Source organism: Aythya marila (genome assembly GCF_965140915.1).
Source record: "Aythya marila genome assembly, chromosome: 2".
Lineage (NCBI taxonomy): Eukaryota > Metazoa > Chordata > Aves > Anseriformes > Anatidae > Aythya > Aythya marila.
The window spans coordinates 138717587-138734131 of NC_139043.1; the positions used below are offsets into that span (position 1 = coordinate 138717587).

The following is a 16545-nucleotide window of genomic DNA, read 5'->3' on the forward strand; positions in this document are numbered from 1 at the left end:
TTGAAAAATGCTGTAAATTACTTTTTAAAAGCCAAACCAAAAAAACAACTCTACAGCACCATTGGTTTCTTCCCAGCAATTTTAAATACTTTCAAAAATTCTGTGTCACTCCAAAACACATTGTGCATCTATTTCCCACATTTTTCCTTTGAGTGTCAGCACTGTTTTGAATGTCAGTGTGTCTTAGTTTACAAAGAGTTCTCTTTAAATAAATTAACTTACCACAGGAGTTTTGAAGGTGTGTTTGTGGGTGAAGTGAGTGCAGATTTCAAGCCCAGATGCTGTTTTATTTTTGATAAGGGGAATGAAATGGGAAGTTTTAAATACTGCTTTTCTCAACTGTGAAATAAAAAAGTGTTATTTTGAGGAAATGCTGTGTGCAGTTTAGAAGCAAATAAATCCATCAAATGTGCATATAATTAATTTTACTCTCAAGTGCTACCATCAGATCTCAGTAATTATGACTAATCCTGGTATCCTCGGTATTTGATTACATTACATGGCATGCTTTTTATAGGTAAACATCAGTTTAAGTTTGTGACTAGAAATAGTTGTAGCTTTTTGTAAATTAACATCTTGAGGCTGCAGTGATTTACGTTATTTGGGAGTGTTGTGGTCAAGAAGGAAAGCACCCATGGAGAGAATCTGTTTGCAGATGCTTCTGGAGGACTTTGCATGCAATTGAAGGAGTTATGTTAGAAATGAAGAGGACGGATGGCTTACATGTAGTCTGTGCCTGGTTGTCATTGCAAATTAAGTTGTCAGATGTGTTGATTGATTTTAGATATTAAACAGATGATTTCAGTCTCACGCGGGTTATTTTTGATCATTCCAGTCTAATGATTTTTTTTCTTAAAATTTTGCAAATAACAACCGAATTTTCAATTTACAAGCTGCCTTTTAAAGTAGCTAGTCTATCACCTGCAAAAGAGACTTGTGTCTTCGTAAGTCGTAATTGCACGCTGTGCTTCTTTGGCTGAGGTTATCCCCGCTCTTCCCTGCTTTCAGGTTTCCTGCTCAGCGAGCAGGTCACCGAGCTGTGTAATCCCAGCCTTGGGCAGGCTCAGCGCTGCCCCAGCGTTTCCCCCAGGGCAGGGATAACGACCTGCTTTATGAAATGCTTGGAGACCTCTTCAGAAAACTTGATAGGGAGCAATGAAGTTTTTTTTTTTTTTTTTTTTTTTTTTGTTGTCGTCTTTTTTTTTCGTTTAGTAGTAGTTGCAATTTGATAAACATGTGACATGATTCTTGTAAGATTAAATATATACATATATGCATATATATATATATAATTGTGCTGTTATCATTATTTCAAAAGCTTTCAGGAGAATAAGCAGTGTATATTATTGTTAGAGTGATAGATGTGGTCAGCAGTTAAAATTTCCCGAGCCGGTTATGGATTTTAGCCAACCGTCTCCCAGTAATAGCAGGAAGATGAATGTAGTTTCACAGGTTGCAGTTTGACAAAGCAGCGCTGGATAACGGAGTGACTGTGGGTAAACCCGCCACGCTGCCTGTGTCCTCATTTGTCTCCTGATCCGTCCTACAGATTTTCTCTCTACCTCCGCGTTGTGTTGAAGCAGAAGAGTGATATATTTTTTGCTCGAGTCATTTTCACTGAATTTGCACTGAATATGTGTTCGTGAGGGAGGTGAAGGGGACGAGCTCGGAGGAAAGAATGAGCTGACAGCATTAAAAGCACTTCTGATTTCTTGTGTTACTAACCAGCCTGAACTAGTTTACGTAAATGATGTGCTCCAGTGCTCTTCCAAGAGAAATTAACATTGTCAAACGATGATTAAAAGATAAATTACATGAAAGAATAGTCATGTTTAAAATACCGTAAAACTACAGAAACCCCTGCAGGGTTAATGTGACTGTTACCGTAGGAAGGTACATCGTGAAGAAACCAGTTTCAGAGCTATCTTGATGTCAGAGGTTAAAATCTTTTGAGGTTTTGTGACAGAGTTGTGTGTTCCCGGGCAGTCAAGGCTTCTGTAAGGCTGTACCCAGCTGTGTAACCACTTCATGTGGTACAAAGTGAGCTGAGAGGTACAAGGAATAAGCACTGGCAGTATGTTACAGGAAAAGCATACAATTTTTTCATGAATATTATCTGATGGAGCAATGGCCCAGATGGCGTTCATTCTTTGGGGCACTTTGTGCTGGAGTTTGTTTTTCCTTCCATTCTGTCAGACCCCAGCTCTGATGACTTTCAGGCTGGTGGAGATGTAGTGCTGTCAGACTGCTAGCGAGACGGATGGCTGTTGTTTTGAATTACACCTGAAGTGCACCTCGATTTAAAACTCCTAGAGGTTAGGTGTTCTAGAGGGACATTCTGCCTTTCGAGAACTGTAACCAGAAAACTTCAGAAACTGGAATTTTGGACTAAAATCTAGAACAATCAGCTATTAAAACTCTATATTCTTTCTTTTGGTATTCTGTAACAACTTATATGGAGTTTGAAATATGAATAAAGTATAATTCTTAACTCTGTTTTTATATTGTTTATGTTGAAACACATTTTCCACCTACATATCGGAGTACTCTTTGCTTTTGCCATTGAAATGGCCGCTTTATGTTCCCTTAACATTGAAAAGCCTAATTTTTTTTTTCAGAAGTGGTGTGAAGGTTGCATATGAACTTGATGCATGTTCAACAGGAATTAAAAGATTGCATTCAGCACTTTGACGAGAATCGTTAAAAGTGGCTGAAAGCCATAAAGTGGCAACCAAGGTGCATCTGTGGGATTCTCTAAAATCCAGTCCCCATCTCTCCTCTGTAGTCATAGACCTTGTGAATGGCAAGGTGGGGGTCTTTGGAACGGCTGAAGATTAGCGTCCCCTGCTGTTTTGTAATTATCGGAATCTGGACAGTCATTTATTTGAATGAAATAATGCATACAGTTTGTACTTCCAAAGAAAGGCGTACATAATGTGATTGTAAGAAGAGGTTTTCAGTCTCTCAGTGGGATGTCATAGGGTATGTTTATAAACTCCAACCTAGCAGTTGCTCTGCAGTGGAATTCCGCTGGTATTGAGATAATAATTTGCACAGTCAAATTGCTTTCTTTACAAAAACCCAGGGAATTATGAGACCTTAATCCTTTATTAATGTCAACCCATAGGCAGCAAGAAAGCGTAAGATTGCCATTCGAAAAGCCCAGGGGAAAAATCTTGAGGCCATCCGAGAGCTGAATGAGTATCTGGAACAGTGAGTGTCTCACAAGAATACAGATTGTGTTTTGCTATTCTGATAAATCTTTTTAATTAAAATGGAATTTGCATTTGATTTACGCTTTGCTTCCAGGCTGGTCATTTACAGAATCCCTTCACACATTCTTTTTGCTTTTTTTCCTCTCTTGCCTTTTTCTGTACAGATTTGTTGGAGACCAGGAAGCTTGGCATGAACTTGCAGAACTTTACATCAATGAGCATGAGTAAGTTGTTTGCTGAGTCCACATAAAAACTGTTAAATTGAACTACGCTCTGTGCAAATCAAAAACCTTGGTGATTGTTTTGAAAGACTAGTGTTAGAAAGTATACAGTCTCATTTCTAATATCAGCTTTGTCAGGAAATAATTAACACAGAATCAGCCTTATCTGACTACTAGTGCTTTAACAAGGTATTTGATTTTTAAACAGAAACAATTTACTTAATCACCAGTATGTTTCAGTTATTTTTTAAATCCACTATTTTAAAATAAATGTTTTAAGTGTGGCAATGAGCAGTATGCATTTTCTATAATTTTTCACACAAGTGATATTTTTTACTAGTTACAGATTTAAAATTCTTTACATCTAAAAACAATTTATCACATCATTTGTGCATAGCATTCTTACTTTCTCTTAGCTTACCTCTGCAAGAACTTCTAGTAACCTTTTAAAAATAAATAAATAAAACATGGATCCAGAGTTAGAGGAATTTGGTCGCCTGGGTACAAAACCCAGTGCAATCAAGAATGCTGAGTGTTGTAGTAACTTGCTTATTGGATATTTAATGTTTTTGTTAGCTTTTTTTATTGCTGTAGTGACAGGAGGAAATCCCAGTGTGAGAGGATTAGCTCAAAGCCTTAGTGCAAGTTTTCTAATATCACAGCATTAATTCTAACCCCCACCCAAAGGCATATTTCCCCCCCACTTTAGTTCTTCAACCCAGCCTAAATTATATCACATTGTTTCCTTCCTTCCTTTCTAGAGAGTAGTAAAAGAATCAAACTCTCAAGAAATAGCCCTTCTTACTGCAATGAAAAATTTGTTCCCCCATTGTCTCTCCTTCCACCTCATTCTCAAAAATAATTATTAAACTCTTTCAAATGCTGACTTTGGGATTAATCTAGAATTTTGATGTCCCAGATTTACATTTCTTTTGAGAAATTCACCAACTTTTCCAAGAAAATGGAAATTTAATATTATGTATACACATATATTTAGAAATATATTTAAGCTGTCAAATCTGTTGGTGGAGCTGGAATACGGCTGTAATAGAATAAATGGAATACATATTCCTTTATAGCTTTTGTCAGCTTTTTTTTTTTCTGTAATCTTTATTACAAAATCATATAATAAAGCCTGAGAAGGAAATTGGTTTTGCTTGTATTTGCCTTGGTTTTTAAATAAAAAAAAAAAAGATGAACTTCAATTTATTGAAAAAGTTGACTGTTCTCACTGTAGTTTTATTTTACGAGTATCATTAATTATTACAATTATTTTGATTTGGAGAAAAAATCAGTCAGTTGAAAAAGCAACTAAATATTAATTTTAGAAATAAAGGAAATACTTCATCACTTGTTTTATCAGTCTCACAAATTCTGTCTTGCTTGTGAAATCACCATGCTGTTACTGTTGTTAACAAATACTCCTAGATTTACAAGGTTTATGTAGTCCTCAGTTCTTCATTCTGTTCTGACAGGAGGACTGCAGCTTCTACTTTTGAGAGTTGGTCTACTATCCTTTTATCTCCAAATGAGATGCATCTCATTTGAGATATATATCTGACTATTGCTGTGATCATAGCAAAAAAACAGTTTGCTTATTTTAAGAAATAATACTTGACTGATTATTTGGTTTAATATTCTCATTGTTGCTAAATTGGTTCTGCTCTGATACTAAGTATCTACCAACACTGGCATTATGAACTTTGTCTCTCTGTATTTTGGACTCCTGTCATATAAGCTCTGTGTGCTATCACGTATCTGTAGAAGACACAAATTCTGCAGGAAACCCTATTAGTCAAAATACTGTGAAGCTAGGATTTTTATTAACCGGAACAAAGTTGTTATAAGCTTGTCTTGTAATTCTTCCTGAAAGCTTTCATATAAAGAACAAGTCTTCTTTTGCAACGATAAGTTGTTGCCAGTTTGGACTGGTATAATGCTATTTTCTTGCATGCATTTGGACTGTCTGACTTTTAGAACTTTCCGTATGTTTTTTGATCGCATTTCTGTGGTTGACTGTGGGTAGATAGATAACCAACAGTGTAAATGCTCCAATCTATACCATGCTAAATCAATCAACGTGTAGATGAATTTTCTTGTAGAAAAAAAAAAAATGAACTATGTTGTAGTTGGTGTTAGGTGTATACATTTTGTATGTTTTTCACTGTTTATGATGTAAAAAATACTGATTTGTGGTTTCAAACATCATTGAAAATTAAAACATTTCTTTTGATTGTAAATCATGGAGTTATGAAAAAAAATAAGGCTTCTTGTATTGCACTGTAGAGAAACTGAGGGAGAGAGCTGTGTATTCTTTTGTTTTTATATGCCACTGTTTTTATGTTCCTCAGCTATGCAAAGGCAGCCTTCTGCTTAGAGGAGCTTATGATGACTAATCCACACAACCACTTGTATTGTCAGCAATATGCTGAAGTAAGTATTTTCAGAAAAATCAATTATACTTAAATGTGTTCTGCTTTTATGTTACTGAAGTAGTGAAAACAGAATAAAAATAGTTTCTTTAATTTTCCCTAGGAGATGTAAGAGAGTACACAGAGAATGTTAATTTCTCAAAGAGCTTGAATGTTAAAAAAAATATATTTTGTTGCTCAATTTGACTAATGTATAAATAAGAGTAAGGATAGGAATTATTGAGGATAAAAATTCCTTTTAAATGAGCAATTCTTGTTGAAATGTTTATGTACTTTTCAAATGAGAAGTGAAATTTTTCAACAGTAATGGAAGACTATACATCATATCTAGGAAGTTATGATGTATTACCTATTATTGTGGAGCCAGGTCGTGGATTCCTTCAAGTAAGAATTATTTTATTGAAAGAGCACTGAGTAGAAAGAGGACACTGAATTTTGAGCTCGACGTTTTTAGTCATTTGTATTCATTTTTCAGATGTATGATTTTTTTTCCCTAAACTACACTTTAACTGCGTGGAATTAATTGAATTTGTTTTGTTAAAATGGATAAAATTGAATTAACATTGAAAGTTGAATGTCTAAATAACTTTGTGATAGAAAATCTGTGAAGCATGTCTTCTAATAATTATCTTTCTTGTTTTAATAACAGGCAAAACTAGTAGAAAATAGTGGAGTGATCTTTAAATTTTGTACACTATTTTGCAGTTGAATAGCTAATGAAAGACATTTTGGTTTTTTGTTTTTTCTGTACTGGTATGCTACACTGAAGGAGTTTAGAGTTAGTATGGATTTATAGCAGTCAGAATTTAGGTTTAGATTGAGAGTTTGTCATAATTTCGTAAGAGGCTATCCCAATATTGTAGGTATGAATAGGTGCAAAATAATCATTTTTTATTCTTTTAGCAACTGATTAAATTAACACTGACTTTTTTCTCTATAGTTAAATATTTTTGTGTTTATTGAAAAGAGTTAACATTTCTCACAGGCCAGTGTTTTGCCTTTGGTAGAACTTATCTGAAATATTTGTGTGAAACAAATGTGACAAAAAATTTCATAATATCTATGAATCAAGAGCGAATGCTAGAGGCAAGAGTGACATGCAACTTTCAAGAGCCTATCATTTTTACAGGTTAAATACACTCAAGGGGGGCTTGAAAACCTTGAGCTATCAAGAAAGTATTTTGCACAAGCACTGAAGCTTAACAACAGAAATATGAGAGCTTTGTTTGGACTTTATATGGTAAGCACCTTGGTTATATATTTTCCATGTTATCATTTTGAATGTCTTTATGCTTGTATGTTTTCCTTTCCTATTTGCTAGGTTTTCTTCCTTCTGGTTTAACTTAGTGGTTTAGATTGTTAACACTGTTACTAAATATTGAGTATGGACAATTTTATGCCAGTGATCAAAAGTAGTAAAAAGACATTGAAGTTGTCACCCCTATTCCAGTATGTGCATCTTGCTTCCAGTATCCCTGATAGGGTAATGATACTTTAATAAATCAGTTTTCAAAATGTTTTATTAAGAAGTATAAACTGTAATTTTAGCTGCTTTTGAATGTGCTTTCCTATAGAAGCAAGGTCTCTCCTTCATATACTTCCATATGTAAATTCAAACACTTTTTCTTTTCTTTTCTTTTTTTTAAAATTTTTTCTTTTCCCCATCAATATTCTCACATAGTTTGACTATCAATGTAGACATTTTCCAAGGTTAACTATCTTTAGCTACCAAGCTATCTTTCAGGTCAACTTCATCAAAGATTAATTTATTTTAAAATATTTTTAAGCATTATTGTTTGTTAAAATTTCCTTCACCTCAAGCTGTTTGGGACGTTAGGGCTCCCAGAGACTTCAGTTGCATAATATTGATTAGTGACTTACACTAATGCATCTTCAGACAGTTTGGATGGCTGTAAATCCCCATGTTTAGGAGCTCAGTTGTGTAATGTCATCACAAGATGTGTTATCTATAAAGCGCATTGAGATTGGGTATTTTCTGCAACTTCAAGAAGCTGATCTTTGCAATTGTCTCCTTAGTTGAAGTGCTTTTAAGCTGTAAGTTTTGCCCATGTTTTCCAAATAATTATGATAATTAACACATGAAGGTAACTTCTTGAAAAAGTATTTGAAGTTATACTCTTCTCTGCAGGATGTTGAACTGCTGAAGGGTAGTACCATACTATGACTGATAACTGTTTAAAAACAAACAAACAGAACACCTTTTTTTTTTTTTTTATCTGTTTGTTTTTCTCAGTCCAATTTCTAAATAGAACTTTCTACAATTTCAAAATGAATCTTTAGCCTGAACAGAACTATTGACAAGAATGTGATTGGCCATTAGTACAGTAATTAGAATCAAAGAATCATCTAGGTTGGAAAATACCTTCAAGATCATGAAGTCCAACTGCTGACCATCTGCATCCCATCACCAAACCATGTCTGTCGGTGCCACATCCATACGTTTCTTAAATACCTCCAGGGGTAGGGACTCCACCACTTCCTGGGCAGCCTGTCTAATGCTCGACTGCCCTTTCTGGGAAGAAATTGTTACTAATGTCCAGTCTAAACCTACCCTGGTGCAACTTGAGGCTGTTGGCTTGCTTCCTATCAGTTGTCACCTGCAGAAAGGGACTGACTCCCTCCTTGCTGCAACTTACCTTCAGGTAGTTGTAGAGGGCAATATGGTTTGCCCTCAGCCTCCTCTTCAGAGTAAACAACCCCAATTCCCTCAGCTGCTTCTCGTAAGACTTGTTTTTAGTCCCTTTGCTAGCTTCAGTTGCTCTGCTCTGTACATGCTCAAACATCTCAATATCCCATGTACAGCAAGGGGCCCCAAACCGAACACAGTATTCAAGGTGAGGTCTCACCGGTGCTGAATTCAGAGAGGCAATCACTTCTCTTGTCTGGCTGGCTGCACTATTTCTAATGTAGGCCAGGATGCCATCAGCTTTCTTGGCCACTTCATGTTCAGCTGGCTTTCAGCCTGCATCCCCACGTCCTTTTCTTCTGGGCAGCTTTCCATCCACTCTTCCCAAAGCCTACACCTCTGCATGGGGTTGTTATGATCCAGGTGCAGGACCTGGCACTATCCCTTGTTGAATGTTATGCACTTAGACTTGTCCTCTGTCAGATCTTAATGTCCTGCCTGTTATTTTCAGTCTATAAGGTAGAGTTAGAGCCTGTTATTTCCATAATGATTTGACTGTCCACTTTGAGCTAATATGAGAGTTTGAGAAAAGTGTTTTTGTCACTGCCTGAAAGTTGTACAAACAAACCCTGATTTGCACAATTTTAGTACACTACTGACTGGTCAGTTTCTTCAGGTTTGTGGAGCTGGCTGATAGATTTCACTAGGAGATGCTTGCAAGTTCAGCTTGCCATTGCTATTTCTGTATCTACCCTTTGGCTCCTAGTTTCTTTTTAATGTTGTTTCTAGACTTCAGGATCTGCTTTTACTGTGGCTACTACTTTAGTTCTCAACAGACATGCCCAGCATCTGTAATCCCTGAAGACAGTCTGTAACCGTGGTAAATTCTCCAAAAGACTTTTGGCTGCATCTGCTGAGGAAACTGGTAATGCTTCCTCAAAGTCAGGAAACTGTAGAGAATTATGCCTTAGCTTAGGGCCGTGACTGTATACTAGATTGCAAATTTAAGTCATGGAGTCTTGGCTTCAGAAAGAATGTTCATGAATTTGTAGAGGCTTCTTCTTCCACTCCTTTCACTTCTGGAGGTAGTTGCAGATAAATAGCAATAGGGGAAAACTGTTTGAATTCTGTATGTAGTACTTACGTAGGCATTGGCTTCATGCTCTTTTCTTGAGATCTCTGTCGGTTTTCATTGATGAATGTAAGTTCTTTGCACTCGAGTACTTTTGCACTCAGAATAGCAATGATTCCTTACAAAGTGGATTTATTTGTGTAAGTGGAAATGTCTCCAAGATGAGTTAAGTTCTTAAGTAATTCTTCCAAGTGAAGATGGGCATAGTTTTTGTATAAAACCTGCTTCTAAAACTTTTCTAATGTCACCAGGAAAAAATGGCAGTCTGGACACACAGATGATGCATTTTTAATCTCCTCTGGTAAGAAATCAAATAGGAAAAACTAATTTGTAACTCTTACTTTAGGAAAAGCAGATTGGGTTGGCTGATTATATCCAGGTTCTGTTCTTAACTCAGTACACAACTGAGCTTAAGTCTACTTTAGCCTTAATTAGGACAAACTATAGCTTAAGTAGTTCATGTAATTCTTAATTGGATGCAGTTTACCAGTATACCAGTTTTTCTATTTCTGCTGTTACCGGGGCTCTGTATGCAAAGGTGCTAAGTACTCTCAGTTTATTTCATGTATATATATTTTGTGGTTACACTGCTTTTTTTTTTTATGCTTTCATTTCTAGTCTGCAAGCCATATTGCATCCAACCCAAAAGCAAGCGCAAAAATGAAAAAAGATAATATGAAATATGCCAGCTGGGCAGCTAATCAAATAAACAGAGCGTACCAGGTTAGTACATAATTGTTTTCTGATACTCTCGACATACTCTGTAGTTTTGTCTGCACTTTGATCAACTGCCATTCAACAGGTTAGATGCGATGTGTGTAAATCAACATAACCTGCATGGATTTCTTGCTTTCTTCTTGCATGCTATGTCTCGTTTCCCATAAATTAGCAGGACTTCTTTTGGCTTCAGTATGTCTGACATTCCAGTAAGCACAGTGTCAGTGGAAAACACTAGTCTTTTGGGATTTATGAGAGAAAACAAACAAAGCAAACCTTGAAGAGCAGAATACACAATAGACTCATTATTGACAGAACAAGACAGGTTTTAAAAGATGTGTGAATTTTGGGTGAAAACTATTATTCCATGTGTTAGGTCTTAATAAAATGATCTGCTTAGATTTGAGGGGCCTTGAACACATGTTTTAAGTGGGGATAATGATTAAGGTTTCCAGTTCAAAGCACCAGTAGAGACCCATTAGTGTTTCTGGGAAATGGCCTCCTTCAGGGTGCATCAGAATGGGAATGTAAAGTCAGTGTTGGCTGTGGGTTGGTGGCATACCATGATTAAGACCTAAAAATATGCATCTCCAGGTTCTAATTACAGTGAAAGTTTAATTATGGAAGTTTGTAGTTACTTGACTCACAGCCAAATAAACTTGCCGTTTCTTTTTTTTCCTCCACATAGCTTTTTCTGTTAGCATCACTATCTCTAATATGACTACTTCTGTTGTTGTTGTTCTGTATTTTTTACTGGAAAGTGCAATGCCATTGTTTCTGTGAAATTATTTAGGAAACCATGTTAAGCATTTTTGGTTGATGCTTACCAGAACAGATCATGTTAACACAACTATATATTTAAAACAAATGTCATAACTTCTTTGTGACTTCATACTTTTGTGATGCATTGCACACTTTAGCAGCTCTTTTTAGCTGTTTGGAACATAAAGTGATGAACACCATATCTGACTGGAATCATAGGGAGAGTTCAGCTATGCAGAAAGTGTATCTGTTAAACCTAGGATTTGGCAAGCAACTGATGTCAACACTCCTTTCATCTTCAGAGGAGTCCCATAAGAAGCTGTAGTGACTACAGCTGGACAGGACTTCCTAAGCCCAACCCTATTGAGCTTGCTACTCTGACATGACTGCAGAAAGGTTTGGCCACTCTAGTGTTTGTCAGAGGCTTACAACATCCAACTGCTACAGCAAATGGTGTTTGGTGATGTAGTAGGTGGCAGTTTCCCCTATGAGTCAGTACTGATTTGTTGCTCCCTTAGTGTGTTGAGTGGTTGGAAATTGTCATCTTTTGGACCTAAGGATGAAACCTCAGTGGCTTGTGCCAGTGGAAGCCCTCACAGCCTTCTCCCATTAGTGGAAGATTGTCTAGCCAGGTTTTAAGCTAGATACCTGTATTATCTCTATAAATCCTCCCCACTTTCCAAGCATTATCCAAAGTTCTTTGCAAAGTGAAATAAGAGCCTTAAGAGCCTGTTGAGTTTGGCATTGACAATGCCAAATGTTTTATTAGTTGGACCTTCTTACACTGTTAAATGCAATTTTTCCTTTAGTCATGTTCTAGAGAATAAGATCCATTTTGAATCCTGACATGGGTGCCAAGTCAAATTATGGGCATTTGTGACTTTAAAATATGAAGCTATTCAGAAAGTTATTTTCGAGCAATTGTCTTGCAATGAGATCTTTCCCCATTTTCAGTCTGGATTTTGAACTTCAAGTACAAACATAATGCTTAGTAATTTTGGAAACCTGCTCTGTTTTTTCAAATTCAACACCGGCTATAGTTGCATTTTTTTTATTTTTCATACAGCTTATTTGAAATATTTTTGCCAGTTCTTTTATTCTCTTACAGGTAATTTTATTCAGCTCATGATTTTTGCTTTTCCTGTGCATTCCTGTTTGAAATCAGAGGAACATTTTAGTTTATTGTCATTTTAAAAGAGAGTATTCGAGTGTAAAAAGAAAATACTACTTTCTACCACTTTTCACTACTTTCACCAGTGTCAGACTACAGAGCAGTTTCTTTACAGAAAGATGTGGTCATAAAGAACAATCCAATTAAGCTTTTGGTTTTGGGTTGGATTTTTTTTTTAAAGCATCAAATATCTGTGCTTTATCTGGTTAATATTATTATTTTGATGTTAAATACGTACCCATTTGTGCTGATTACTACCTCTCATCTATGCCTAATCTGGGAGGGATGTAATTTTATGAACGAAGTCAGGAAGATTTTGTAGCTAGAACTGCTACTTGGAGCTGGAATTCCTGGCTGCTAACACATGCTCTTAAAAAATATAAAATAATAATAAAGTCATCATCATTCTCTAGGCCACTTAACTTTGAGTGTGTAAAAAAAGCAAACAAAATTAAACTTTTATTTGAAATGTTACAGAAGTACTGATTATTTGAAGAGTTGTTACAAGTTCAGGCTTAGTTTTGTGTTAGTTTATCACTGGGAAGCTCTGGATTATTCAGGCGGTGCCAATCCTGTGCAGAAACCTTTCACTGTCCTGGCTGAGGACACAAGTCACACGGTTCCTTTAACCTCGACACAAACTAGGGCTACCTCTAGTGCTCTTCAATTAGGTAATTGGTTTAGCATGTCCTCTGGTAGAAGCGTTTCAGCAGAGGCAGGGAAGTTTGATTAATGCTCACAAAAATCTTTAATGTGATCCTACTCACAGTAATTTTCCAGATACATGCTTCTTGGGTATATTGCTAAATTCTTCTGTGTTAGCAATCCACATGTTATTTATGGTTGGAGAGGTGATTTTGTTACAAACCATTTGGGAGACAGAAAATTAAATCATGATTTTAAGAAATGGATTCCGGCTCAATCAGTCAAATTGCTGTGTAATGGCAGAATAGACAAAATAATTGTTCGTCAGGGCAAATTTGAAGTGATTAGATTTCCAAGTATACTTCTGTTTGTTATGACGCAGAGTTTGGTTTTGCTTGTGTAGCTTGAAGCACACGTCAATATCATGAACGCAGCCGCTCCTGAAACTAACAAGTAACTTTTTTAAGCTAATGTCTTGTGTCAGTTTTGCTTTCAGTGTCCCTAAAGACAAGGAAAATAAGTGAAATTCTTATTTTCAAGCTTTCCTCTGCCTGCTTTCTGTGTGTTCTGCCAAATGTACTGTTTGACCACAGGCTTCTGTGCTTTTTTATCAAGTCTCTGAAATGCTTTGAATTGGAACAGTTCTTCTATCGAGGATTTTGAGTTCTGTTCTTGCATTTGCTTGTTTGTATGAAGGGGTTTGGACCTCCCCAAATGTCAGCTTAGGACTGTTCTTGTTTAGTGTGAAGAAAAAGAGGACATTGTATTAAGTTCAGATTTCGAGCAAAGGTTTCTTATCTCACCTGAGAGAATGCTACGATAGCTTTGATTTTCCCCTGAAGTTGACTGTTGCAGGGCATTATGGAAACTGCAGCCTGGAGAACAGATTTGTACATGTTGCTAGAGTAAAACAGGGAATGTCAGTTCATCTTCTGAAAATAAGAAGTATGAAAATACGGAGTTTTCAATATGTCCCCTAACTACTGTTGTCCCAATAGCTGCATTTCTTTCTCCTAGTTATTTAATTTGAAATAGATTTTCCTTTACTGTACCAAAGCTGTTTCTTTAAGAACCCAGTACTGATTGGGAATCCCAATGTTAGATTGTAGCCTAGGGGTCAAAAGCAGGTTAACGGGGCCTGCAGCTTGTTGCTGGTGTGATATTACCTGGGTCTGATGACTTAATCTTTCTTAACAGGTCATGAAGAGTTTGCTAAATTAAGTTAATTACAAGAGAGAAGGGACACATTATAAATCAAAGACTAACTATGCAAGACAGCAGTGGTATTTGAAATAAAAAAACATTAAATTGAAAATTTATTGAGTGTTCAGATGTTAAGAATTAGGTAGAGAATTGGCTATTTTACTAACTGCAAGTTATAGTTATGCTTCTGTAATTTCTTTACCACCTTCCCAACACCAAATGCAAAACTTCTTTTTAATGCAGGTGTATTAAAAATGATTGAGAGTTTCATTTGTCAGAAGATCAACTTAGTCAATAAATCCCTTTTGTTAGATGGGGCTGATGAGCGACGGGAGCTGTCAGTACAGTTAGAAAGCCCCTTTTGAAGTCAGCATGGAGTAATCAACATCTCCTACCCTTCTTCCCCTTCCTTTCCCAAATTTGGTTGCACGTATCTTAGGGAATGTAAAGCCATAGGATTGGAAAATAGTATCTTTTAAGCTGTATTTTTCTTTGTTATCAAGACAGGCTTTATTTCAAATACTCTCTGAAATAGATGTTACAGCAGTAGGTTACAATCAAACACAAGGTCATTACTTGCAGTTACTTTGAACCATAAAATGCAATTATACGATGACTTCATTGTTCTGTAGTAGATTTTGGTAAGTAGAGCTTTCTCTGTCTTGCTGGAACAAAAATAGAAAATAGATTAGCTCCTTGATTAGCTATCACATCCAAGTCTTGCTACTGTTTAAATCATGAATATAATCTATATTGAATCACATCAAAAATTCAAGTCAAATAAAATTCATGTTAAAGGTTACAGAGCAAACAAAACAACAGGATGATCTCTGTCATTAGATAAATGTTACTATTACAAACGGAGTATTTGTTAGTGATTTGTAAATGATTGAAATTAAAGATTTTGGTACATATTTTTCATGACTTACTAGAGGAAGGATAACATAGCTTGTGTTGTAGGAAAAACATTGTTTTAATGAAACATTAAAGAGGCTGTGCTTTTGGGCTTATAGTAAATATAGCTAATAATTTTAGAGCTGTTTTTGTCATACTTAACTTTTAAGAACCATTTCTTGTACAGGATCCATGTGCAGAAATTTATTATATATGAATGTGTTTTTTTTTTCTTTCCAGTTTGCAGGTCGCAGTAAGAAAGAAAGTAAATACTCTTTGAAGGCAGTGGAAGACATGTTGGAGACCCTGCAAATCACTCAGTCTTAGGTTGGCACAAAGACACGTAATATTAAATTCACAGATTCCCTGATCAAACTTTAATGAGCTATGGGTTATGTTACTCAAATGCTGTTAAAAATTAATTTTGTATTGATTAATGTGGCTATCTAAAATAATGTTTTATGAGAAGTAAAAGACTATTTATTGCTGCTATGAGAAATGTGATAAATACCCACTGAAGTGAATAAATTACCAACGAAGACAGCATAAAGAAGTATAATGAGTTGCACATCAGTATCAAGATTTTTGTATGTACAGTACCTGCTTTTAAGCCATAATTTGTAGAAATAAACTTGTTAAATGACTAAAAGATACATAGTGATTTATTGGACTTGCCAATGGAAGTTACAAATTTATATGTGTAGATTAATAACATCTGTTAGAAGTTTTTATCATATTTGAATATTTAAGAGTTATATATGTAAAGTAAAGCATGCTACAGATGTAAATTTTTTGACTATTTACCATATATCAAGAAGAGGTTATCACGCAGGAATACACTTTATTAGACGAATAACTTAATTTTATTAATGAATTGGTATCTTGTATTGTAGAAATGGAGAAAACTTTTTTGTATACTTCAGAGACTGTCTTGAACTGGCTTAAGGCCAAAGACATTGATCTCTGTGGCTTTGCAGGCAAATGGTTCCATGTCCACCTAATTTCTCCAATCAGTATATGCATAGGCACTTTTTTTTTTTTTTTTTTTTACTTCTTCTATGTGTCCTTTGTTGTACGTGTGTTCCACTTACTGAATTTAAAAACCATTTGAATAAAGGGCTGCATGCTGGTCTGTACTGATTTTGTACCTACAGTATGGCTTCCCGCTCACTCTGGTGTAAGCTATGGTATGTGGGCTTCTCTGCAGTAACCAAGTGTTACTGCATTGTAAGGATAAGCCACTTTGTTCTACTGTCTTGTACTTACTGGAGGTTGCAAGTATTTTTACAGACATTAGCATGGAGGATCTAGTGCACCCTAAGTCTGTATTGTGTTTGTTTTTTAGGAGCTTGCTAATTTACTCAGAAAACTAGCTAGCCACCCTAACCCATGGATTTTGCAGTTCTGATCATTCCCGCTGATGTTCATATGTATGCTGTGGCAATTCGGTTGCACAGCTGTCGTTTCATTTATCACTGCTTCAGTCATATTACATGACAGCAACAT

The 16545-nt window shown here is 35.9% G+C and overlaps 1 protein-coding gene across 1 annotated transcript in view; it reads left to right on the top strand.

Moving 5' to 3' along the window:
- Positions 1-15688, top strand: part of EMC2 (ER membrane protein complex subunit 2) — a 47028-nt gene extending 31340 nt beyond the window's left edge. The window contains exons 6-11 of the mRNA XM_082753450.1: positions 3128-3213; positions 3380-3439; positions 5788-5869; positions 6998-7108; positions 10266-10370; positions 15280-15688. Coding sequence (XP_082609576.1) covers positions 3128-3213; positions 3380-3439; positions 5788-5869; positions 6998-7108; positions 10266-10370; positions 15280-15366 — 531 coding nt within the window. The 3' untranslated portion in view covers positions 15367-15688. The remainder of the gene's footprint in view (positions 1-3127; positions 3214-3379; positions 3440-5787; positions 5870-6997; positions 7109-10265; positions 10371-15279) is intronic.
- The last annotated feature ends 857 nt before the right edge of the window (positions 15689-16545 follow it).